General features: G+C 38.8%; 1 protein-coding gene across 5 annotated transcripts in view; it reads left to right on the top strand.

The window, feature by feature from the left end:
* The window catches only part of Prpf4b (pre-mRNA processing factor 4B), a 32239-nt gene extending 9023 nt beyond the window's left edge, over positions 1–23216 (top strand). Inside the window, exons 3-20 of one of the 5 annotated variants that reach the window (XM_028763119.1) lie at positions 1888–2061; positions 4832–4987; positions 6138–6219; positions 7211–7421; positions 8897–8970; positions 10544–10634; positions 11160–11307; positions 12092–12229; positions 12755–12908; positions 16206–16320; positions 16953–17104; positions 17507–17593; positions 18529–19268; positions 19767–19812; positions 20330–20416; positions 20674–20887; positions 21186–21231; positions 23036–23216. In XM_028763119.1, coding sequence (XP_028618952.1) covers positions 1888–2061; positions 4832–4987; positions 6138–6219; positions 7211–7421; positions 8897–8970; positions 10544–10634; positions 11160–11307; positions 12092–12229; positions 12755–12908; positions 16206–16320; positions 16953–17104; positions 17507–17593; positions 18529–18732 — 1786 coding nt within the window. In that variant the 3' untranslated portion in view covers positions 18733–19268; positions 19767–19812; positions 20330–20416; ... (1 more) ...; positions 21186–21231; positions 23036–23216. Of the gene's footprint in view, positions 1–1887; positions 2062–4831; positions 4988–6137; positions 6220–7210; positions 7422–8896; positions 8971–10543; positions 10635–11159; positions 11308–12091; positions 12230–12754; positions 12909–16205; positions 16321–16952; positions 17105–17506; positions 17594–18528; positions 19269–19766; positions 19813–20329; positions 20417–20673; positions 20888–21185 lie in introns of all 5 variants that reach the window. The other 4 variants (XM_028763122.1, XM_028763121.1, XM_028763118.1 and 1 more) reach the window with 4 other exon arrangements.
* The last annotated feature ends 4095 nt before the right edge of the window (positions 23217–27311 follow it).

The raw sequence follows: 27311 nt of genomic DNA, 5'->3' as shown, positions 1-27311 counted from the left end.
GGTTTTATAACTCTTAATATAATTTAGTGCATTAATTATATTAACACTAAAGTTTTTCTTATCATAGTGTATGCTTTAAAGACTAGTTTAGTGACTGTCTATATTTTTCAAGTTCCCGACTTAATTTAGCCTCTAACTTACTCAGTCCCCCCCATTTAAATCTAAGCAGTTTTCTAAAATTGATATGGGATATTTTAGCTCAGTGAGAGGGAGTCCTTCATAAACTTGTTTTTTCCTTTTTGGTGGGGAGGGTTTGAGACGTGGTCTAATGACAGAGCTGTGACTGGCCTTAAACTTACTCCTCTCACTGCAGCCTCCTAACTGCTGAGATTGCAGGTGTGTCCTACCATGCTGGCCCTAAGTTTTATATAATGTACATTCAAATGATTGACTAGGATCATAAAACTAAATTTGTAAAATAGGAGAGGTGTTTTAGGAACTGGTTTATTATATATAGGAATTGTGCATTTTGGAATTAATCTGTCAAGTTTTACAAAAGATGTGGGCTTATAAAGATGGTATGAATTCTCTTTACTCATTCCTGTTAATATGTTCAGTGTAACTCTTAAGTTGATCTTGACGTTTCCATCATCATATTCTGAGAACTTTGAAGAGAGTTTTCAAAGTGTCATCTCAGGAGGCTGTTTAGTTTTCACTTATGAATAGCATTACACTAAAACTGCCCCTTTCCTTTAGCATTCTGTTTTGAGGCTGTTAGGTTTGCTGATTTGTTTTTTTAAAGATTTATTTTATTTTATGTATGTGAGTAACTGTAGCTATTTTCAGATACAACAGAAGAAGGTATCGGATCTCATTACAGATGGTTGTGAGCCACCATGTGGTTGCTGGGAATTAAACTGAGGACCTCTGGAACAGCAGTCAGTGCTCTTAACCGCTGAGCCATCTCTCCAGCTCCTTACTGATTGTTTTCATCTGAAGTGTTTCTTAGTCATCCTGGGTGTTCCAGTTTGAAAGTTTTATTAACGGCCAACCTTAAGTACTTATTCAAAACACCCCTGCCTTTTTCCTTTTTTTTTTTAATTGTAAAAGAAGTTCAGACTAAGGAAAAAGCCAAATGATGTAGAAACCTGTAAATTCTTGGACTCCCCAGCCCTCTACAGCCTCTCACAATAAGTTTATATCCTGCTAGCCCATTTTATGTACACATTTTCTTATAAATGGAATCTTCCAAATTATCTCAAAGTAGAGATGGTACACTTTTTTTTTTTTTTAAAAACATGGCTTTGGTAGCAGTATATAAAGATATGTATGTGTATGTATATATAAACACACATATATACACATACATACATATATGTGTATGTTACAGTGTAGAAGTTCCAAATTTGCTGATGAACACTATATGGGTTTATTTTTCACTATTGTGTACAGAGATACCTGTTGGTCATATTTGAGGCTTCTTCATAGAATAATGATAGAAGTGGATTTGCCCTGTCTGCTTATATGTACAGTAGTATCTTAGAAAGTTAACTCTGACTTCCGCGTGTGCTAAGACACACACGCCCACATACATAAACAAACAAAATTTAAACATAGAAATGTCAATATGTAGACAATCCAAAATGAAGAAGTAGACTATTATGACCTATTTAGAGAAGTTTCTTTTGAGTTGTACATAAAATTAAAGTTTCTCTTTAACATATAAATAGTCTTTAAATTCTTAAATTTTGAGATCATGGGAAATAAATTTATTGTATGCCTTCTCTAGCACCATAATGCCAATGGAGTCATCTGACTTTAAATGGTGATTCAAAGTAATTTAGTCAGTTACTCTCATTAAGTTTGTGAATCTTATGCCTTTCAAATATCAAACAGATTCTTTTGGTTTGGTCTATATTTCTCTGAACTTGGATTTGTTTCCTTAAGAACACGACCTCGTGATGATCTCCTTGGCAGATGCGAACGATCGAAAGACGCCAGCCCCATCAATCGGTGGTCTCCAGCCCGAAGGAGAAGTAGGTCTCCCATTAGAAGGCGATCCCGTTCTCCACTGAGACGCAGCAGGTCTCCTAGAAGAAGAAGCAGGTCTCCTCGGAGAAGGTAAATATGGAGGACCAATGCTGTCTTCTCCATTCCTTAACCTTTGGCTCTTTTCGAAAATTAAGTTAGCTGCATTGGTAGGTTTTCCCACGGACCATTTTCTCTGAAACATTTTAGTTTTGATCCCATAGCTTCCTTCTGTCAGCATGGGATATTGCACACAGTTGGTTTTTTTTTTATTATGTGCATTGGTGTTTTGCTTGTATGTATATTTGCATAGAGTATCATGTCCCCTGGAACTGGAGCTACAAACAGGTATGAGCTGCCATGTGGGTGCTGTGTATTGAACCTGGGTTCTCTGGAAGAGCAACCAGTACTCTTAACTGCTGATCCATTTCTCCAGCCCAACACAGTTTTCTTTAGTGTAGTTTCCTTTGAAATTTATACAAACCATTGGTCTTTAAGAATTCAGTTGAAGATCTAGGGAGATGGCTCAGCTGCTCTTCCAGTAGACCTAAATTTTGGTCTCAACATTTATGTCATATGACCACAACCACATGTAACTCCAGCTCCAAGAGATCCAGCCATCTTCTGGCCTTCCTGGACATGACACCTGTATATACATGGTATTCATGCATACAGACACACATAATAAAAACAGTCTTTAAAATTGACAATATGTAACAATTTTTTTAACTAGTCCTTGTATAAGTAACTTGATTTCTGGCTAGGATTTTCTGACTAAAAATATACATCTCAACTCATATCTAGAAAACATCACATATAAAGTGTGTATTTTTTGCAGGTTCTTACAAAAAGACTTTAAAATCATGCAAATATTAACCTGAACTTATGCGAATTCTTTTATCAACCTTCTAACATCTTTTTGAATATAGTTTGAAGACGACACACTAAAGGCTCACATTAGAACCACCTTACATGTTTCTGATAATTTACTCTTTAAAACTATCTTCCTAGAAATGGAAATGGAGAGTCAGTGATTTTTGCTCAGTGTGAGGTTTCTGCCTTTACCGAGTTTCTGTGGCAGCCATCTTTTCAGAGCTCTTGTCTTCTCAGTTGTGGATACATTTTCTCTTCGTAGTGTCATCTTTTCACATGTGTAGGTTTCTCGATGGCCAAAGAGCATTGAATCTCTTGGAACTGGAGTTATAGGCAATTGAGTTACAGGCAATTGTGAGCTTCCTGATAGAGGTGCTAAGAACTGAACCTAGGTCCTCTGCAAGACTGGTAAGCTGGGCTGGAGAGATGGCTCTGTGCTTGAGAGCCCTTTTGCAGAGGACCTGGACCCACATGACCCACAGGGTGGATCACAGCCCTCCCTTTCTCTTCCCTCTCACTACAAATAAACAGATTAATTGGTATTTTAAAATGTAAAAAGAAAGCCTTAGAGTCACATTAGACTTATACATGTTTGTCTTTCCTGTAAGCAGTAGTGTGCTTTAAAATTGGTTTTATTAAAGCATAACTAGGCCAATAGGAAGGGTCACTTGCACAGAGCCTGATTAAGTTTAATCCCCAGATCGTACAGGGTGTCATCTGAGAACCAAGTCTTGAGAGTTGTTGTCTATTACGTGCACACACAGGTATAAGTAATAACACTTTAAGACTTTATAAAGTAACAAACTCTTGCATGTAAAGTTAGGAGTTGTGACTTGCATGTATAGTCGTCACAGTTAGCACTCTCTAGGGGAGAAGATTTTGCCTCTTCGTGATCAGTGTCTCCTTTGACTCTAGTTCTTAGCAACCAACTGTTGTCCTGTCCTTGTAGTTTGAACTTAGGTTTCACAGAAAGCTCTAGTTTACACTGTCACTTTTGAAGTTTATATAGTTAGTAATACAGTTTCAAATAAGCACAACTGGCATAAGCAGTTTAGAGAATAAACACAGCTAAGACCCAGAGGAAACCTCATTTTTACTGTATTAATAAATGTGTGGCTGGAGAGATGCCTCAGTGCATATGAAAATGAACACTTGCTCTACCAGCATGAAAACCTGAGTTCACTTACCCAGCACCCAGATAGAAAGCTGAGCATGGCTACAGGTACCTAGGCACTTAGGGGTCAGACAGGTGAACTCTGCGAGCTGGCCACTCTAGCTACAAATGTGAGTTTCCAGGTCATTGTGCGACTCTGCCTTGAGACAGTAAGATGGAGGACAGTAGAGAAAGCCATCCTGCTCTGGTCTCTGCATTCTTGTACTGGGTTGTGTGCACTCACCCTCATAAGCATGTCTACACACAAGATAACAAACGCAAGAGCACAGTGCAGAGCAGTAGCCCATGAGTCACAGCTTTGGTACTCTGAGAGGATAGAGGTGCTGGTAGTATAGCTAGCTCAGTGGTAGAGTGCTTGACTAGTACACACAGTGTCTAGAACAACCAAAGAAACAAGAAACATAAGTATTTGTTTCTGTTGTGCTTAACTCCATATTAATGAGAAAGTAATGTAATTTAATAAGAATTATTAACTCTGTTTAGGCCATGGAGGAGTGTTGCTTACTAGCTTGCTAACCAGGGATGGCACCGCCCTCAATGGCTGAGCCCTCCCCTATTGATTACTAATTGAGAAAATGCCTTTCAGCTGGATCTCATCTAAGCATTTCCTCAAGTGAGGAGCCTTCCTCTCTGATGACTTTAGCTTGTGTCAAGTAGACACACAAAACTAGCCAGTACAGAAGACGTGAGGGTCACAGGAAAATTGAGCGTAGAGTTCAAAGTCCCCCTTTATTCTCCCCCACACATGGCGTCGTTTGCTCACTTTATTTGATACTTTAACAAATATTTATATGTCCCTTTTTTTCTTTCAAATAGAGATAGGAGTCGAAGGAGCAGGTCACGTTTGAGAAGAAGGTCTCGATCACGGGGTGGTCATAGGAGAAGGAGCAGAAGCAAAGTAAAGGAAGATAAATTTAAAGGAAGTCTCTCGGAAGGAATGAAAGTTGAGCAAGAGTCTTCATCTGATGATAAGTAAGAACAGATATTGTCACTATTTCATGTTTCTATTGTAGGAAAATCGCTGTACAGGGGTTTTCAGTTTCTGCATAACTGTCTTAAGTGAATCCCTGATTTCATCCTGAATTTAAAAGTTAACCCTCTGCTTATTAGGTATGTTTTTTTGGAATTTTAGGGCTCTGCCTTCTCTAGGTTGAGTTGAATATTGGGCCATCATTTTACTGTCTTACTTGTGTTTTTATTAGAAAGGGCAGACCAGTTTAGGGGAAGAAGTTACAACGAGAGAGAAATAGTTCAATGCCTAAGTTTTCTAAGGTATTAGAAAATGTTTTAAAATACAAGCTTCTAAAAGCACTATCTCAGAAGCAAAGCTAAGAGTGTTTCTCAGTAGCACTTCTTGTCTTCCTAGAGACATTTTGTTCATGACTGAAGACATGTTGTCACCTGGTGGCAGAAGGCCAAGGATACGAGACCCTGTAGTGCACAGGCCAATTCCCCTCTTAAAACAATCCATCCCTAAAGTGCTTGAACTAAGGAGCCAATGTTGGTTCTATGACTGAGGAAACTGGAAGGAGAAAGGTTCTGTGTAGAGTTTAGCATAGTCACAATACACTTGTTAATGTTACAACTACTCAGCAGTGCACTTAGTAGGTCATAAAGATTGGGGAGGTCTTTGAAGAGCACGTGGGCAGACGGTCCAGGTAGAATTGGACATTGAGCCACATTGTCCATCTGAAAATAGTCAAGTGTTTGTGTGTATCCTTTTTTAAATCCTTTTTTGTTTGTCATGTTGGTTTTTGCTGGGTTTGTAGGTAGCACTACAGCCTGCTTGCATTTTTGATAGGAAATAGACCGGAAGCTTCCGTGAGCTTTCTGTGACCAAGAAAAAAAATGTCAGCTTACCTGTTCTGCCTTTGCTTTAAAGATGAGAAAACTTAGATCAGAGCGGTAAAACTCTTTTCTAAGGTCACAAAAGAGTCACTGGTAGGGTAGGTATTTTGCATGCAGAGCTCTTTCTAGTTTCTTGTTTTGGTACAGTGAACAAAGTGAGGGTAAAGTTTGCTGGGCTCCCATTAGACAACTTTGAGCCTTGGATCAGTGATGACTTAGACTGTGGCTCCAACTTTAATTTTACAAAAATGTTTGAAAACTTTTTTTAATTAAGCCTTGAAGATTTTGATGTGGAGGAAGAAGATGAAGAGGCTCTGATAGAACAGAGACGGATACAGAGGCAAGCGATTGTTCAGGTATGTGATGGTTCTTCTAGTGCTTGGTAATCAGTACGAGAAAGGCTTTTAAGTTGAGCAAAGAAAGTAGTGACAGTAACCAGGTCACTAGAAGAGTTTATACACACATTCATGAGACTTTCAAAGATGGCCATTTCTTTAGTTATTAAAACTGACCTGTAGCTCTTTGTTTTGTTTTATGTCAAACTGTAATATAAATTTCTTGTGTAAAACCTGAGAATTTTTTTAACAAACATGAAAATTCTTACAGTGTAGGACAAATTGGAAGTTCTTTTAGCAAAATCACTTATTTGGTACTATGCAAAAAAACTACTTTATCTAAAAGGATACTGGCAAATTTTACAATTTCAGTTTTGCTTCAGGCTTTTGCATTTGTGTCTTTGTGTGTGTGTGTGTGTGTGTGTGTGTGTGTGCACGCGCACCCGTGTTGTGTGTGTGTTATCTGTGTTGTGTGTGTGTTCATGTGTAGTATATCATGGCCTGAGCATGGAAATGAGGATCATTTGGTAGGAGTTGTTTTTTTTCCCCACCATGTGGGTTCTGGAGATTGAACTTGGGTTGCCAGCTTAATGGCAGTCACATTAAGTCACTGATCCATATTGCCAGCCCATAATTGGGGTTTAAATGAAAGCTGAGTCAGAAAGATTGTTATATACATCTCAACAGTCATGAAGCAATATGATTTGCTCTTTGAAAGACAAACCACATCTCCTTGGCTGTCCTGAGACAAAAGTCATGCCAGAAGATAGAATTTCATATGGTTAGGTTAGGTTATACCACCTGATGAATGTACATCAAACACAACTACTTTTCAGAGTTAGCAAAATTGGTAATTTTGTAAGTATTGTGCACCTGATGTAAGCCAGATGTGGATGCCTTTGCAGTTTTGCATTTGCAGTGCTCCCAGTGTCCTAATGCAGCACCTCTTTGCAAATAATATATTTAGATAATATCTGGTTTTATGAAGCTGATGTATCTATTGTTATTATAGAAATACAAATATCTTGCTGAAGATAGCAATATATCTGTGCCATCTGAGCCAAGCAGCCCCCAGAGCAGCACAAGATCACGATCTCCTTCACCAGATGACATCTTGGAGCGGGTGGCTGCTGACGTAAAAGAATATGAGCGGGAGAATGTTGACACCTTTGAAGCCTCAGTAAAAGCCAAGCATAATCTAATGACTGTTGAGCAGAATAATGGTGAGTTAGATTATCTTAACGAAGCTTTTCTCTGTAGGTTTAGCTGTAGAACCTTATAACAGTTAGATTTGAGCAAAGTTAAAAAGTAGAAATAGTATGCTCAAGTAATATTCTGTATTAATGTGCTTTTTAACTTATTTTGTGTATATATGTGTCTGTATGGTAGGAGTGCATGTGCAGGCCAAGGGAAAACCTCAGATTTTATTTCTCAGTTCCCACCTGTCTTTTCTCGAGACAAGGTCCCTCATGCACTGGTTTGTAACTTGCTGAGTAGGACCCCCTACTAGCTGGCCTGGAGGGGCTGGTGTCTTTGTCTCCCCAGTGCCTTTGTCTCCCCAGTGCTGGGATCACAAGCGCATACTACTTTGATGCCTTACTTTTTAAATACAGGTTTTCGCAAGACAGGGACTCTACTGATTTTCATTTCTTGTTGTCAAGGATGTTTTATTTTGGCATCTGACTGAATTGTGGCCAACTATTGTATTCTTATTTAATAAGAATGCACATCAGGTCATTTTCAGTACAGAGCCACAGTTTGAAAGTTGCCTTGAAAACCAATCTACAAGAAGGGAAACAAGTTTAATTAACATGACTGACTTTTCTGTTGACTTAAGTATTAGTTTCTGTTTTCATTTCTCTAGTATTAATGTAAGAAATGGTATTACTAGATCAGTAGTGGACTATTTGTGTGTGATCTTGCTATAAGTTGTCAAATTCTCCTCTTGCAAGTTAATGTAATTTTGCCATCCCATAAACCACACCTGAGTACTTATTTATCCAGTCTTAATAATACAGTATTATTGTCTTTTAGAATTTTAGTCACTGTCCTTGATAAGTACTTGTAATCTAATGGTAGCTTGAATTTATATTTCTACTGCTGTGATTTGGATGTTCACTTGTTTAAAACCATTGCATTTCATTTTTATTGTCCAGTTTTCTATATGAGTATTAGGTATTTTAGTGGCAAATATTAAACTGGTGGAGGCTGGTCTATATCTGACTAAAGGGGGAATTTACCCTTTGAGGTATTTAATATGAAACTTTTTTGTTTGTTTGTTTTTAAGTCAGACTTTCTCTGTGTACCCCTGGCCGTCCTGGGAATCTTTCCGTAGAACAGGATGGCCTCTAATTCAGAGAAATCTGCCTGTCTCTGCCTCCTGAGTGCTGGGATTAAATGAGTATACCACCACACTGGTTCAAGTTAAGAAGGTTTTAAGGATAGCTTTTCAATTTAATCCAAGATTATCATAGAGCTGTTTATCTAAACCAGCCATGGCAAAAATTGATGTTAGTTTTTTTGCTTTGTACTTATAGTCAATATATCATATCGAGTGTAAAAGCCTGTTTCTCAATTGAATTATTAGTTGAAAGCCAATGTGTAAGAAGAAGTTTGATTAATACTACTTATTCTTCTATTGACTTGGATTTTAATTTCTGCTTTTATGTCTCAAATTGTAATATTTATTTCATTTAAGGTTCATCTCAAAAGAAGCTTTTAGCACCTGATATGTTTACAGAATCTGATGATATGTTTGCTGCTTATTTTGATGTGAGTAATTTTAACTCAGTGACATAGGAAAAAGTCTGTGTATCTAATGCCTGTGAGTAGTTTACAGAGCAATCAGGTTCACATTAACAACATTGGAAGTGCTAACATCTGGACAGACTGTGTAAGCAGCATCTCAAAACTGAAGTGTACTAGCTTTGTTCTTCTCTGAGGCTAAAATTGTCAGAGGTTTTAAGAGACATACAAGAGAAGAATTAGAAAACTTTACCAAAGTTGCACCCAAAAGCCTAAATGTACTTGTGTGCATGTATGTACAAATGGCACTTCAGCACATGAACAGTAATATAGGTGTAGTAGTTAGATACCATGATAAGGTGGGTTAGGTGATCTTTGTCAGTAATCTTTTTCTGTTTTTATTTCATTTTGTTCTTTTTGCTGTAACGTTTTATCGGTGCCTTTTTATTGAAAGTCTTTACTATAGATAAACCTAAAAGTCTGAAGCCATTTCAGTTTATATTGAAAGGGTCATAAATATAAAGCCTTAGAAGAAAGAGAGGATAGCTGTTACAGGAAAAAATCAAAATGCGGTAGAATAATTACTGTGTGAGACATTGCGTTTGGCCTGAGAAGTCTGTAGTGCATCACATGGAGCACAACAGGAGCACTAGAGGAGAATGGGTTAAGTGAAGATGAAGTAAATACTGCCCCCATTGAAGTATTAGCACTCACCATTTGCCTAGGTGATACTGGGTTCTCTTTCTGTTATTCTAATGAAATACTTGAACAACAAATTTATAAAGAGAAAAGATTTGTTTGGGTTCTAGTCCATCATCAGTTGGCCTTGCTGGTTTGAGTCTATGAGTAGACAGTACATCATGGCAGGAGCAGGTAGCAGTAAACTTGTTCATTTAATAGTCAAGAAGGTGGAGAAGGAAGATTTGGGGGTCTCACAAGCTCCTTTGATCTTACAGGTGTGTCAGCTCTTTACAAGATTCTACTGCCTCCCAGCAGTACCAGGCTGGGAACCAAAGCCACTAGCACAAAGACTTGGGAGTGTGGATTGGGGAGCGTTTAAACTACAGCATTATTACAGGACTTCTGAGTATCATGGAGAATAATATGGAATAGGGTTATTCACAAATACTAGATAGATGTTATTTTTAATTTTCCACACAGGCTCAACCTAATACAGCCAGTGAATGTTACTACATTTCATGCCTGTGTGGTAAGGGTACAAATGTCTCCATGGACAGGGAGGCAGAGAAGGCAGTGATGCAGATTGGTAGGTAATGTTGGACTCTGTGGTTGGTTACCTGAGTTCCAGTCTGTAGGAGCTTCTCCGGTCTGGCTCATCAGCTAACGGAAACAAGATCTGATTTTGAACTTTTATTTTTTTAATGCCTAATCATGCCCAAAAGCTTTTGGAAATCTTTCTTAAATATTTTTCCTATTACTTAAAATGTAAGACATTTTGATAATTTTACATTGCCAACTTGAATTTGTATATAAGCAATAGTAACAATCCACTAATATAATAAAGTACTAGTATTGCCAGTTTTTGTTACTAAGGAGTTACTTTAAGTGTGCAATCACCTGGTCTCCTCCCTCATTTCAGAGTGCTCGTCTCCGGGCTGCTGGCATTGGGAAAGATTTCAAAGAGAATCCCAACCTCAGAGATAATTGGACAGATGCGGAAGGGTATTACCGTAAGTTTGCATTTCTCATCAACTTTAAAATTCATTGTGCAATTCCATAAAAGTACACTGCTCAAATGAGCACACATTGTTGAACTCTTTACAGAAAGGTATGGCACAGCCAGTCATGGCATGTGAATTTTTGTTATAGTTCAGTCAGCAGCCCAGAAGCATTACATATCAATTAAAGGAAGCGTAAGTTTGTATGTAGATACTTTCAGGCATGAGTGTATTCTCTAGAGAAGAGGGTCTACCACTTGACCATCTTTATAAGTCAAGAGAAGCTAGTCCTGGAAGTCTTTGCCATGTAGTACTACAGCTGAAGACACCTCAGTGAGCCATTTGTAAAGCTGTCAGCAGTTGATAGGACCACAGGAACTCTTAGAGTTTCTCAAATAGGAATGCGGCTTCCATCACTCTGAAAAGATGACCAATGGAGGCAGTGACTGGTTTTCCTTTGTGTATTGGAAACAGTGGCGATTTCATCCAATTTAAAATAGCTAATGTGTAAGTGACGTTTTGATTTTGTTTTTTTAGGTGTGAACATTGGGGAAGTCCTAGATAAGCGTTACAATGTGTATGGCTACACTGGGCAGGGTGTATTCAGCAATGTTGTGCGAGCCAGGGATAATGCAAGAGCCAATCAGGAAGTGGCTGTAAAGATCATCAGGAACAATGAACTCATGTAAGTTCAGAACTGAACCAAAATCAACAACAAAACACCCAACAAGAATCTTAGTTAACTAAAATTTTTAGAAAAGATTTTTGACTTGGGATTTTAAATTTAGAGGCATGTGTTACATGGGAAGTTCTATTATGTCAAACTCATTTCAGTACCTACTGTGTACCAGTGTGTCCTTATACCCCCTCCCCTCCTCCTGTGTCCCCTAATGTCATCTTCTGCTCTCAGTCTAGAAAGGAGAAATGAAAGGGTATGGATTGTTATTGAGCACATAGCAGCCAGCAAATGAAAATGATTCAAGCTACTGACAGACAGGAATTATTTGTGTCTGTCATTCTTGGCTTTTTTCTTTCATAAGCATAAATAATTGCCATTCCCATATATTTAAATCTACTACACACAGAGCTGGTGGTAGAGCTAGCTTTTCACTGTCCTTCAAATGTTACAAGTATTACAGATTTTTCTTGAAGTCTTAGTCTGTCCCGGGTTTAGAAAGATAGATTTGGTTGGGAAGTCTAACCTTCTGTATTGTAGACACTCAATTTTTAGATGCAGTTTATGACAGTTTATAGTCAGATTTTCATTAGTAAAATTATATTTAGGGAGACGTGCCCAATAATTACATTCTTAAAAGAACCAGAATAATAATTATATCAAGATATTTTGAGGTTTAAAAATTTTAATTAAATAACACTTGGGTAGTTAGTATGCTACCCATAGTGTATCAGGCCGTGTCTAACAGATGTTACTCCTAAATTCTTGTGTCCTAATCTTTTTTTCATTGCAGGCAAAAGACTGGTTTAAAAGAACTAGAGTTCTTGAAAAAACTTAATGATGCTGATCCTGATGACAAGTTCCATTGCTTACGCCTCTTCAGACACTTTTACCATAAGCAGCATCTCTGTCTCGTGTTTGAGCCTCTCAGGTAAAGTGTTGCTCTTTGTAGTTTATTCGGCAGCCTCATGCTGGGTAATTGCAAGGAACTGCTTAGTTTTCCTGTGGGTTCTTCTTATTAACTGTATTATCTTGAAAATCATCCGTGTATAGAACATGGAGTTCTCTGTATTGGGTGGCAGGCAGTAAGAAACCTCAGGTACCTTGCAGGTTAGCAGTCTCTGATGCACAGACGTAGGAGTGGTGGGGACAGATACCAGTTTGACCTTCAGCAATATGGCTTCTGAGTTGTATTTTCAGGTGAAGACCCTTCTCAAGTAATGTAGTTCTTCCTTTGTTTATTTTGAAAATTGAGCTTTATTAGGAAGCTGTATTACGGACATATTGTTATTCTCTCATCTCAGTGCCAAATAATGTATTAGGCATTTGGAATAAGGGTTCTCAAACAGTTATATAAGTTGTATTTTGCACTTGATTTTACTTTGTGCTTGAAAAGATTTTTGCCTTTTGTATTTGATTTTTGACCCCATTTTCTTGTCTTTTTTTCTCCTTAAAGTATGAATTTGAGAGAAGTATTAAAAAAATATGGTAAGGATGTTGGTCTTCATATTAAGGCTGTGCGATCGTACAGTCAGCAGTTGTTCCTGGCATTGAAACTCCTTAAAAGATGTAATATCCTCCATGCAGATATCAAACCAGATAATATTCTGGTAAGTCAAACCACCGTGCCACCTGGTTGGTATGTATATCCATCTCTCTTCCTACTACTAATAGGATTACTGTTATACTGTAAAGTAACATTTAATATAATCCTGTGTTTAATAACTCATTATGACTTACTTGCCAGATTTTATCTTTGTTTGGAATTGAGCAGTGAGTTTCATAGGAAACTATGAGGAAAGAAGAAATGAATTGTCCCTTTTTAAAATTTTGATGGAGGGATTTCTAGTGGGCAGTGGCCCCAACAAGAATGGTGGTAATGATCTCCTTGAGTAGGTAGAGAAGGATGTTCAGTGTTTCCTGTTGTTCTGGTCTTGTGGACACAAGAAACTACTTTCTGCTAAGCAGCAATTTGGAGTTTAAAAGGTGCTTGTTTGGCTCGCTTGGGATTTTGAGATCAGTCTTGCTCTTTAGTGGCCTCACACTCAGTGTTTTCCTGTCCCAGTTGCTCAAATCTCATGCTGAGATTACAGATACTTTTTCTTTTTGCCTTTGAATCTGGCATCTGGGGACCCAAGCAGTAAGATTCAGCTCCAGCTAGGTATTGTTGAATGGTCTTCCTTTGAAGTTGTGACATCTCTTGGTAGTGATTTCTCACGTAGTGCAGTCAGATTTCACAGTGTGTGGTGTGAAATGTGGATAGATCACCATGGTGCTAGCATTAATGCATAAGGATACCTCTCCCTTCTTTGGCCCCTTCACCTTTTGTGGCAGTCACATTCTGAAGCATGGATTCCTTGGGACTGGCGTTATAGAGAGTTGTGAGCTGCAGTTCCAGGAACCAAATGCCACCCCTACCCTACCCTGTTTCCTCTGGAATCATGGGCCTCTTAACAACTGAATTGTTTCTCTAGCCCTCCCACTTCTGGGTTTTGTTTGTTTAATGCATACTTTTTTTTTCCTTTTAGTCAGTTCTAGAATAATGTCCCAGAGGAAGAGCCACATATGTAACTCATGTTTGAGATTGATTGTGATTGGACAGGAGATACTGAGCTTAGTGAGAGTGCTTCATACTTGCATGAGACACTGGGTTCAGTCTCCAGTACTATATCCCTAAATCTGTGATCTCAAAAAGTTTAATGAGTCACAAAGCTCTTTAGTTCACATTGATTTTGTGTGGTTTTATGTACTTGGTACATAAGTGTATACACATGTGCACAATGTGTGCCTGTGTGTGAGCACATAGAGGCCAAAGATCAGCATAGAGCGTCTTTCCTCTACTGTTTCTATCTTTTTTCTTTGAGACAGTCTCTCACTGGATGTAGAGTTTATCCACTATCTAGATTAGCCAGCAGGTGAACCCCTGTGAGTATGCTCTATTCACCGTTCTAGTGCTGACAATAGAGGCGCTTAACCCCACTCCCATTATCTTATGTGTGTGTCTGGGATCTGAACTCTGGTCCTCTTACTTGTAAAGCCAGCATTTTACCCTTTGAGGCACACACATACCATCTATCTTGGAATAATTCCTTCCAGGCTGTTAAATTAATGATGCACATTGGCATGTGTTTGTATTGTGTCATGTTCCCTGCCTGATACAGCTTAGGGGTGGGATTGCTGAGCTATTAGTGAAGTGGTAGGCACATTGTAAATGGATTATAAAATGTATAAAGTAGTCAACTTAATACATTTTTAACTTCAGATTTGTTTTTTAAAAAATTGTATAAAACGATATACACATACAATAAACAGTTTAGACTATTACACAGCAAACAGTTGTATAGTGCTTGGGAGTTTGATGTTTGACAGTGCTCTAGAAGAAGCTTTTGTTCTTTCTTCTTTAATCAGTGTTAGTTTAGGTTTTCACATGAAGTTTGGATACTAAATATTCCTCTTGGGGAAAAAACTCTCAGAGAACATTTGGAGCCGATTTCATTTCTGACAATCCAATGCCGTTAGCCTGGTTTTACCACATGCCATGCAGCATTCCTCATGGGGGATAGATGTTGCATAACAAATTGTGCATGCGTGCGTGCATGTGTGCGGGTGTGCCTTTGTGTGTGCGCGTGCATGCACTCTCGAGTAGGGTATGGTGTGGTGGGAGTGGTTGTTGGCTGAGTGTGGTGCAGCAGGTGTTACAACTTTTTCAGTAGCTGCATGGATTATTTGTTTGTTTTTTTGTTTTTATAAAAAATATATTTACCATTTTAAGACAACTTTCTACTGGTCTGCAAAGTAAGAAAACTGGTCTTGATGTGTTTAAAATAATTTGTGTTTGGCTGGGCTTAGTGGCTCTTCCCTTTATTTAATCTCAGTACTTGGAGGCAGAGACAGGTGGACTTAGTGAGTTCAAGGCCAGCTTGGTTACATATATGAGTTCCAGGCTTGCCAAAGCTATATAGAGACTTGTCGTGGGCTGGGGGCAGGAACTTAGTTCTGTGGGTCCCACTGATAGTCTAGTTTGTTAACACTGGTTATACTTTGTGAAGATAACTCCTCCTTCCCCCAGAGAGTACTAGAGCTGGTTAACTATTCATTGTCATGGGAATGGGAACAGTAGGCCAAGTTCAAGTCCCAACTCAGAATTTGTATGTGTCTCTTTTAAAGGGGGGAAGGGACTCTGGAATATGAATTCTCTTCACTTGTTAATCCTGAACATGCTTCTGGTCATGAGTGGCAGCAGTCACGGGAGCAGCTCCAGCCTTTCTCAGCAGATGTCACTGTTACTGTGTATGTGGAAGTATTTACCAAGGAAAGGAGAAAAAATGACTAATACAGAGTTCATATTTATCAGTTTTGTTAGATACATTTAACATTTTCTTGCTAATATTCTACTGAAGGGATTTAATATTTTTCAGACTTAAAGTGGTGACAGTTTCAGATGACGTAATCCAGGTAACTGACGAGGAATCACTAGTGGTCAGTCACGTGCCACCCTCCTTTCATTGCCATTGTAATTTCCTGGCAACTGGTATTCGATTTAGTCAGACATTTTCTATTAGTAAATGTTCTCATGTTCTTGTAGAAAGTAACTTGACTTTAAGCATTCAAGGGAAGCTTAGAAGTGCTTTGTCTCGTGAAATGAGATTTTAAATATAGTTAGGTAAAATTAAGTGTACCTCATATTCTCTGTGTTTACTCACTGGAAAAAAAAAGTCTTACTATAGTTGTAGTAAAATATTGAATGAACACTTTTTTATAATTAGGAATTCGTATAATAGAAAAGGAATTTTGAAATGAGTGATTTTCGTTCTTCGTATAGCGATTAGTTTAAATTTGTAAAGACAATTTTAATTTGTCTGTTTATTCTGGACATGAATTGAATTTCCTTAAAAATTGTTTTGCAGGTTAATGAATCTAAAACAATTTTAAAGCTTTGTGATTTTGGATCGGCTTCACATGTTGCAGATAATGACATAACGCCTTATCTTGTCAGTAGATTTTATCGTGCTCCGGAGATCAGTAAGTGTCTTAGACTGTTGTTGTGCGTGGCCATCCTCTGTGGTGGAAGCAGCATGTGTAATGTCTAAGCACTGTTTTCCATCACACTTCAGCAGCTGCACGAGTTCATTCATGAGGAAGGGAACCATAGCAAGTTCATCCTCCTCAGGTGGAATGAAGGTAGTTGTGACAGGAGTCTTGATCATGTCGAGCAAGAGTAGCAAAACAGTTGTGGAAAACCCTCGACTTTAGAAGACTGCTCTTGATTGTTCAAGGTCTGACTATAACGTTTATGGATTGTGTGGGACCTTTGGTTTTTCTCTTCCTGTTGCCTGGGTTGAGATTGACTAGCACCTCCAGCAAAGGTCAAAGGACAAAGAGAAGCATCTGTACTTATCCCTCCAGTTCCTCTCCTTCCCCTATTTTTAAATCTGTTGGCATTTTTTTTGTTGTTGTTTTGCTTTTTTTGTTTTTGTTTTTTATTTTTTAAAGTATCTCTGTTAAGAATTAATGGGGAAAAAACGTGAAACTAAACTACACTATTATGGATTTGGCTATAGTTTAAGCTAAGGTAGTGCCCCATTACTGGAAATAAAAATTAAGGAGTCGCTCATTCTTATCCTCATGTATTAAAACCTCCATTTTGTTTTTAGTTATAGGTAAAAGCTATGACTATGGTATCGATATGTGGTCTGTAGGTTGTACCTTATATGAACTCTATACTGGAAAAATCTTATTTCCTGGCAAAACTAATAACCATATGTTGAAGCTCGCCATGGACCTTAAAGGAAAAATGCCAAATAAGGTAGGCTAACGTTCTTCCTGTAGACTCAGAAAGCCCTGACACTTTGTTTCCTAGACTGTAGCTATGTCTCAGAGGTGTGGCTGGCAGCTGTACTGGCGCTGTGGCTCCTGTGGTTTCTGTTAGTGGTTCTCACCAGCCAAGGGCTATCAAAGGGAACTCCCTTTCCAATGCAGCCATGTAGAGACAGAATGGAAAGAGCTGCACGTTATAGAGTTAGAGCGACAGGGAGTGCACTGGTCAGAAGAGAAGGTAGCTAAGCACTGCAGACTTGCTAAGAGCTCGCTCTTCTGAGTACAGCAAGACAGTCTTAAATATTGTGTTTGTGAATTATTATTACATAGAGTTGGTAGTGTGCCAGGCAAAATTTGTAGTTGTTTTAAAGCCATTTGTTTCTGTTTTTAGATGATCCGGAAAGGTGTATTCAAAGATCAACATTTTGACCAAAATCTGAACTTCATGTACATAGAGGTTGATAAAGTAACAGAGAGGGTAAGTTGGCTTATGTGTTCTATATTTCTTTTCAGTGTGGGGACCAGTTAGGTAAGTGCTCTACCATGATGGTCTGTGCTTTATCACCACGAAGTGAGTTCTGTGGTGTGTTGAGCGTGGTTGCTTCTCAAGTGACAACAGAATAGGCAGTTCCCTTTGCTACCAATTTGTGAATACAAACCACCAGGCTATGGGAACACTGAAGGGATTTAGGTAAGACATGTCTCTAAGGTGATACAGTAGGTTCATATTTAGGTCCTTGCCACCCTTTCCTTAGATTGCTTTGGTCTGGCTTCCCAAGTATCTTCTAGATTGCTGTTGGAGGAAGTTTTCTATTTTTTGAGCTTTGCAGTTACAAGCCAAGCTCTCTGTCATATGAACTCCGTCTTCCTTAGCACTTTCGTTCTCCCTGTGAGTCAACCCTGGTTCAGGCAGGCCTCGGTACCTTTGCTCACAGACTCCCATGAGCTGAGTCATGTCCTGAGTGAGCGCCTCTCCTAAACACTTTTATTCAGCATTGTTGACATAGACACTATCATACATGTACTGGTCTTTCTAAAAACCTACAAGATGAAGCAGTAGCTGCTGATTTTGTATCTATAATACTAAGCCCTTGTTTTATCAAAGCACAGAGTAACATGTCTTGGGATTGACCTTGCTCACTTGCCACTGAAGAATAAAGCCAGAGAAAGCACAGCACAGTTCAGGCAGCAGATGCTCACTGTATGTTCATGGTTAATTTGTGGATCTTTTGCATTTAAGTTCTTGATTCTCTTTAAAAAGATGTGGAGGTTAAAACTGCCTAACAGTTTCAAAACTGTGATTGATCATCATTTGTAATCTTGCTTATGTATTAATTTTTTGGTAGACAAACAAAGTCTGATTTACATACATGTAACTTATTTAGAGCTATGCATTGTAAAAATTATTTTTAGGAGAAAGTTACTGTCATGAGCACCATTAATCCAACTAAGGACCTGTTGGCTGACTTGATTGGGTGCCAGCGACTTCCTGAAGATCAACGTAAAAAAGTACACCAGCTAAAGGACTTGTTGGACCAGATCCTAATGTTGGACCCAGCTAAGCGAATTAGCATCAACCAGGCCCTGCAGCATGCATTCATCCAGGAAAAAATTTAAATGAGATGAAGAAACTCCAAGGGTTTGAGTAATTAAATACAAAGACTGAAGAAATTTCACAGCAGTTTATTATTAATGTATATAAACTTATAAATATTTCTGCAGCAAATTTGAGGAAGCATGATATATTTGAATTAACACCAAGGGTGATATTTCTTTTAGAAATGTTAGTTAATCTGTTTTGTGTCTTATGTGAAATTTCACTGTAGAAATGTTTTAATTGCCAAGACTGCACAAAATTACAGTGCTAATGTATATGGTTGCAGTTCACATAAAAGACAAAAAGCATCTGTTATGAGTAGCAGTGCTGGGTGGTTGATTTGTTTTTAGCAGACTTGGCTTCAGTTTGGTCTTCAGATACAATGGCCAGCATAAATGCTGTTTATATTCACGTTTTCCTAGGTGTGTGTGTGCAGGCCACAGCAGCATGCCCTTGGTGTAGTCAGTGCCGAAGGGAGTCTGTTCCTTCTTGAGCCTGCCTGCAGGGATGTCTCCTCTTTTAAAGCAGGTTGTGTACAACATTCAGTACACTGAAGGTAAGCTAAACCATCAACATCACCAGTGTTTTAAGATGTTATTTTATTGGAATAATTGAAAATGAGGGATAGCTTTGTGGCAGAATTCCCTGCATGTGTGATAACTGATGTTGTTTTATTTTTCGCATTGCGACTGTGGCGTAGTTACAGTTTCCGTTCTGTTCACCACATTTACAATTTGAAGCGTATGCGCTTGATGGGTAGAGCGCCTTCAGTGTACTGTTTCTTATTAACTTTACTTTTTTTAAATCAACTTGCTATAGACTTTATACATTTTGTTAAATACAGTTCTTAGTGACATAGAAACGGCATAGTTTTCATTTACTAATTAAAATGTTGAGGCCTACTTCTGAAAGTCCTCATATTTAAAAGATAGACAACATAATGAGATTTTTAACTATTTGTATGTCATTTTGAAAGTGTACTGCTTTATGGTAAAAGTGTTTTTCATTTGTTCATTGTTTGCATTATTTGTGATCATGTTGTCTTTCAATACAGGCATAAACCTTCCACTCTTGAACAAAGCAGCTGCTTTTTAAAAGCGGTAATTGCTTCTTTACCTTTTATTTCTTTTGTAAATGAAGCTTTTCTTTTAAAATGTGACTTTAAAGTGTTGTCTATTGCATAAACAGTTGACACTCACTTACTGTAATGAGAAGATTGTTCTACTGCATGGGAAGTGGACCATGCAGATTTCTGTATGTTCTCAGTATGCATCACTAGATAATAAAGTCTTTTGTGAACAAGGCATTTGTAGCCATTTTTAAAAGATTTTGTCTTCAGTGCTGGTAAGTCAGGTAAACTGTAAATAGTTAAAGCAGTCTTTGTTTTTCCTCTGAAAGTATTACCTGCTAAAAATGTAACTCAGTATAGCCTTATTTTTAAATTTTTTTTTTTAATAATTAGGGTCTTAATTATTTCATCCAGAAAAAATCCTTCAAGTTTTGTCAGCTTTCAGTGTAGTGAGGTTATTCCTCAGTGTAGTAGGTTATGGGGTATAATTCAGGATTTAACTAATGTTTCTGCTATTTTCTCACTTTTCCTTTTGATGGTGCGGAAAGAGAAAAAGGAAAACGGGGCACAGGCCATTCGACGCCTTCTCCAAGGGGTCTGATTTGCTGAGACACCAGCTTCACCTTCTTAACAAGGTTATTTCTGACAGCATGTGTAGATAAACATTTAGCAACAATTTAAAACAAAATCATGTAAATCAGCTTGGTTTGCGACACAAAGGATTTTGTATTTTTAAGATGGTAGAGAGGATTTTTAAAATCCTATGTAATCTTTTCTGTTTGGGAGTGGGTAAACTTACAGTTTGTCTCCCTGAGGATTATGGAGAACAATAACATTTGGGGGTTTAAATAATATTTTTTACATTGTAAATGGGATTTTTTTATTCACCCAGGCACCTAATTACAACAAGCATGCACATTTTGGTGCATTCAAGAATGGAATATCAGAATAGCAGCATTCTCCTGGTGGGTTATGCTCCATTTAAAGACATGAAATGAACTACACAGCCAGGAAGGTGATAGATGAGATAATACGCCACCTATGAACCTACACCCGTCTCCTCATGGTTAGACTTACAGTAAACACACGGTGATTTCCAGCTCCAGGTAGAGTGAAGCCTTTTAAATAAGGCATCACGGGCGCAGCGTCCACTTTAATGTTATGGGCACGGATTTTCCCACCATGCTTACTTTAGTTTGGTGCTAGTATGCTGCATATTCAGGGCTTTTGTAGTTGTTCTTACTCAAAATAGTTAATACTTTCCTTCTGGTGATTTTCATGGCTTCATTTTATAGTTATTTAATAAGTTAATTTCCACTAGAAACAGTTCATCTTATGCCTTCAAAGCTTTTGCCTGCTCTTTAAAAAAACAAAGTTGCTTGTTACTTGTTCTTTGTGTTTTAGGTGCAGCTCGCTGGAAGACGACGGCAGCCAGAAGACATGAGCCAAGGTTTCTGTCCCATGAAAGATCCTTTCAGTTCTCATTTAGTGTGTGTCTGAATTGCAGTTTCAGCAGTATAGTTTGAGTTCCATTGCTGTCGTATTAGAGAGTGCTGTTGTGCCCATCTGTGAAGTGCTCCTTGTGTATCATAGTTTCTGCAGCTACACCCTTCCTCGAAAATAAAAGAGCAAGTTTAGTCACAAAAAGCCCACATTTCATAGTGGTTAGTGTTAGGTCCTAAAGATCACTAAGAAAACCATAGCTGCCAGGTTAGTGTACATTTTAAAGTAATTTGCAAATTGGGTGTGGTGGCCACACCTGTGACCTCAGCACGCCTAACGGATGTGGGGTTCAAAGTCTGCCTGGCCTATAGGAGCGCCTCTTTTTTTCCTAAATGCTTTGGCTTTAAGCAAGTGCTTAAATCATAAGAGTAACCTAGGATTTTAACAAGCTGGTCAACTCCTTTAATAGCTGTCCTTTGTCTTAGTCCTTCATGACCAGCTTTTTAATGTCAGAGACATAAAATAGTAATAGGTGTTGGGGAGGTGAGGAAGGTGGTACCATGCCATCACTTTCCTCGACCTTAGAGGAACCGGGTGAACTGCATTAGATAACCTTCCTTCAGCCCGATGTGTTAACGTCACTGAGGTAGAAGTTTGGAGTTATATAGGACTGTTCTTAGGTTGAGGTCAGTTGTGAATGATCCTGTTTGACAGACCTGTGTTTGTGTTTCTGATTAGCTGGAAAGTTTTCAGGTGGAGCTGACAGGAAGTTTAAGCTTTCATACTTTATGACAGAAATGACAAGTGATCACCAAACCTGAGGTTCAGAAAACTTTTTTGTTGTTTAGAAAATTTTTAAAGCCAAATTTGTGTTCTTTTAAGGAAATAAATGATACCAAGATACATGGATATTCATGTGATCATTATATACATGGGCAATTAGTCCAAAGACCTTCTAACACTATTCTGGGCAGTCCATGCACACACCTTGAAGAGGTTTCAGAAAACTCTTAAGCATTTTTTCTGAGGTTAAAGGAGGGACAGCCAGCCAGGAAGCATCCATCATAGATGTTAGGTCTCTTGGCTACTTTCTCAAGGACCTTCAGATATGAGGGAGTTGGGCAGTTCTGAACAGGAGCAGCATTTTGTTATAAACAGTGACCTTCCGTGTTTGTATTTACGCTGACATCCTGATTAACAATGTTCTGTTTCTTCATTCCCAGTGGCTACTTCCTCAGCTATTTTATTTTTAAAATACAATGTGATTTTTATTTTACCATTGCAATTACCATCTTTTTTTTTTTCCTAACAAGACTAAATACTCAGGACATTTTTGGAATACAAAATGCATACTTTATGGTATATAGCAGAGTTAGTGAGATGTAATGTAATGTTTTCATTCTGACCCCAGGTTGGCATTTCTCCTCGTCTACTCTAGCAGCTTAGGTAGGAATAGACTTGGAAATGAAACAAAGGAATTACATGTATTAAAATTAAATTATTTAGGGAGTGTTTATTTTCTAGATAAGATTGGACAGTGAGATGTGACATTATATATGTGATTTTCCTTTTTATGATAGGATTTGGGCCCTATAAATATTCTGTGGCCAATATATATTCGACATGACTTTATTCTCCTACATGCGATCTCCTAATATAAATGTTCACTGCAAATCATTTGTAGTTTTTCCACGTCAGTGCTGTATGCAAAGTTGACTAAGGTTTGAGGTTTTTTTGTTTTTTGTTTTGTTTGTTTGGGTTTCCTTGACATCTCATTGTAGCATCCTTACTGTTTCTTCTTCTGTATATAGGGTAAGGGACTGTTCTTCTGAGGAACCATTCATTTAGTGATGAAGATACAGAAGCTGCTCTGAGGAAATGTTGTGTATTCTAATTGTTCCTGATATCATTTGAGTTGTAACTTACATTGTAGCAGCAAATGATCCCAAACAACTTAATAGGAAGCTTAATAAAGTGTGCCTCTTGCTACCATACTGTCTACTTGGATTTTCTTTATAGATGTTATTTCTTACCTGGTATATTTCTGAGCTCTTGTTTTACTAATGGCACATGTGCTATGTAAAGAACCTCTGCTTAAGTGTGACTCGGGACTTGTGCATTAAAGTACAATAAATGGGAATCTTTACCTAACAAATTCTCAGAAGAGGGGCCTAGGGAAATGGCTGAGTCAGTAAAGTGCTTGCCTTGCAGGCTTAAGGGCCTGAGTTCACATTCCCAGCACTCATATAAAAGCTGGACACTGGCTTGTTTCCTGTAACCCAGCACTGCTGGAAGGGCAGACACAAGATACTCTGGACTTGAGCTGCTGTATAGAATTAGACCCTGTCTCAGAAATCAAAGTGGAGTGGCATGGAAAGACATCCAACATCAACCTTTGGCCTTCACGTGTGTGCCCACACACAAACCTTACACACAAAGATCTTAGTAGACTTCAACGTGTACCTCGAGTCACAGTGATGGAAAACTAGGGGGAGTGTCCTGCTTAAAACCTGTCCTCAGAGTGTTGGGTACCAGAACACCAGTGCTGTATCCTCCTCTCTCTTCATAGTGGGCTTAATCTCTTCTTGGCTCTGCTGTGTCAAGGCTACTTACCCTTAAATGAAGCTCACTCATTTTCTTTTATGGAAATGATTACAGCTTTTATAAAAACAAGGAACAAGTAACTAAGAATCTGCAGCACATGCAAAGCAGGATTGGAAGGTGTGGGAAGGTGAATTAGAAAACTGGGAGGTTGAGTTGAAGCTAGCCTGGCTGGGTCTCACTAAGGAACAGGTCTAGTGGCAGAAGCTCTGAGTGTTTTTATAAAGATCCCTGTTGCAGTTTTCTGCTTGGGCTGGCAGGGGATTAAAACTGCATAGTCGTCTCAGGTAGCCTTGAAGGTGTTTTTTTTGTTGTGTTTTTGTTTTTGTTTTTTTAATCAGATCTGAAAAGAGCTTTGTAGCTTGTTGGGGTGGGTATCCCAGGGGTCCAAAGACCTTTAACATGCACCTGATGAAGTACAACCTCAGACGTGCTGAAGAAGTTCTATAAAGAGTGGAAAACTAAGCATCAGGACTTAAGAGAAAGCCATGCTAATCTAAATTTGCTTGAATGCGTTACTTTGTAGGGTTGTATTTCAAACCCATCACAGAAATGACAGAAGTTGGCTTCTAGCAAACCTAAAGGTATCCAGATGTATGTGTTTGCCAGTTTCCTCCAGCAGTGAACTTTACACTAGATTAGTGTATATTGCTTTTCTGAATAAGTCATTACCACCACCCCCATTCCACTTGGTCTCTTACACCACCCTCCTCAATCTGGTTTCATCTTACGGACTTAACCACAGAAAATTTTGCCGTCTATCTCACCAGGTAGCCCCTCTGCTCTAACTGAAAATGGCAGTGTTTTGACACTTTTTTTTTTTTTAAATATAAAGCATCTAAAACATCTGGTGGGTTTGTGATCAGGTTTTTCTGGTTAAGTTGGGTTGCCTGTTTGTTGAAACAGGATTTCATATATCCCAGCCTGGGCTTGAACTTGCCATACATTGGAGGTTGACCTTGAACTTCTGATCCTCTTACCTCCACTTCCCAAGTGCTAGAATTATAAGTGTGAGCTCAAACAAACAATGTATGCAGTGCTCGGATCAAACCCAGGGCTTCTTGCATGTGAAATGGCCACATTGTACCAAGCCTATCCCTGTCCTGCAGTTACATCTTAACTTATCCTATGAGAAACTGGCCATAGGGCTATTGTTTCCAACTGTATATTTCCATATGATGATCCAGCAGCCAAATTCATCTTCAAATTTTGAAGAGGGGAAGGTCCCCCCTTTTTTCTCTATGTCCAAAGGAATTTGAAGCAAGCCTAGTGTAAGAGCTTTGGGTTGGTGCCAGTCTAATTCCTTTTTGACACCTACAGAGCTCTGAGGTGTTCTTCCTGTCTGCCACCTACATTCCTTGTGTTCTCCCACTCCTGCCTTTGCAAGAAATGTTGGTTCCTTGAGAATTGTCCTCCACTGCCAGATAATGTTGGTTGGCCTGCCTGTGCCATTCTCGACCTGTTTTCATGTGACCTTTACTCCTGGTCATCTAATCCCCAGGATGTATACCATCTCCTTTACTGGTAGTCCCCAGGTGAAACATGAAAGAACTGCCAGAGCTGTAACTCTTATCATAGGATTGGGGCTTAAATTCTCAAAATGAGCTTGCTGCTGGCATGCACAATTACTCCATGGTTGGAGAAAAGTCCGTTTGTCAGTTTGATAATGCCAGATGAGGTAGTGAATAAAGCAGGCTTGCTGATTCCTAAAGACCTCATACAGGTTACATTATGAACCTAAAAGTGAGGGGATGAAGGCCAGGTAACTAAAGGTAAAGCTGGAGCTGGATACAAGCGCTAGTCGTTAAAGGTTCCAGACTTATAAAAATACGAGTCATGATGATGGATGGCAACCATAGGAAGTGTGAACATACATGTCCATTGTTGCATTCTTTGGAGGACTGTCACTAAGCATCTTTGAATAATGGAGATGACTGTGTGATAAACAGGTACATTCCATTTATTATTCCCTTTAGTGTTTGCATTGTTTCAGGATATTGTCATTAACCTAAACACTAGACATGCTTTCTGTGTCCTGTGGCCTGTGTTTTAAGAAAGCCATTTGAACCATACTACTAATGCAAATAAGAGGACACAGGTGACAGTTAACTTCAACATAAGCTTGAATCTTCTCAGTCATATCACTTATCCTAGTTCCTGTATCTCCCCCACCCCCTCTCTCTCTCACACACACACTAGCTCTAGTTATATAAGCCGTGACAGGGAGCAAGGTCACCTTTTACTTCATTTGGTATCTTTGGTGGTATCTGAAGAACTAAACATGTTGATTTTTAATGTTTAAGAAAAACTAATTGGAATTCATCAAGCACCTTAAGACCAAAGCACATGAACCCCTCCTCACAGACATCCTGACCCTCGTGCCAAATCATTACATCAAATGTTTTCATTTCTTAAGTTGCTTGAATGGTTGAACATCTCCATGGATCCTATGCCGAAAAATTCTTCAGGAAGTTTGCAGCTGAAGCCAGGACTTGACCTGTTTTCCTGCTTCTTAGAGGTAATAAATACCATCAGTCTCAGGAACTGCCTCTTGCCAGCTCATTAGTTAAGTTTTAGCTGTTTGGTTTCTAATAGATAACCACCGTTAATAAAAACAGCTAGAGCCTCTAAGAGAGAATTCTAACAATGTCATATTTACTACTTTCATGTCTGTGCTGGAGGGGAAATGGAAAGTTTGTAGCCAGCAAGTCCAATATATGGCCTACAGGCTGCCCTGCAACCGAGGATAGGTGTCAATGTCAAAATGCTGGACTACCATGCCTGTGGGGATCTGGCACATTGACTAACCAAAGTGACTTCTATCATTACTATCTGTAATCACGTTAGAATACACATGTAGAATCAAGGGAATTCCAAGTCATCTCTTAAATGTGGGTTCCAAGGATGAAACGCAAGTCATCAGGGCATTAGCCCCAAATAACAGCTCTGCAAAGCCAAGCAAATGCCCAAAGGCTAGAATGATAGGTTTGTGGTGTTGCGAAAGGAATGGGGAAAGATTCTAAGGTGGAAAGTATAAGCCCCCTCCATGTGTGTGAGTGGCCAGGTCTCCCCACCGCTAAGGACCTCCAACCACCAGGATCTACCCCTCAGACCCCTCAGAATACTAGAATTTTAAAGGTTGGATCCAGCCCCTCCTGAGGTTGCTCCAAGATCACGCCCAAAATCCCACCAATCCCAGGCCACCCTGAAAAGATCCCTTCCCCTAAAGAAACCCTATATAAAGCCTGCCTCCAGTTCAGTTCTTTGCTGTTTCTCTCCACAGTAGAGGCAGCCACCCTCTTGTTTTTTTCCCCAATAAATCTCTTGTGTGAGGTTTATTGTGAGACTTTATGGTATTCCTTAGCTCCAAACTGCCAGGATACCTTTCACTTCAGAACTGTAACATAGGAAGGATTTAAGAAAAACCACAAAAAGGAACTGCAACTCTTACCTGATTGTATATTAGAAAAAGACAACAACTACAAC

Source organism: Grammomys surdaster, unplaced genomic scaffold (assembly GCF_004785775.1).
Source record: "Grammomys surdaster isolate TR1022 unplaced genomic scaffold, NIH_TR_1.0 137, whole genome shotgun sequence".
NCBI classification, from domain to species: domain Eukaryota; kingdom Metazoa; phylum Chordata; class Mammalia; order Rodentia; family Muridae; genus Grammomys; species Grammomys surdaster.
The sequence above is the reverse complement of the archived record's forward strand: the minus strand, read 5'-3'. Positions and strand labels throughout refer to the sequence as shown.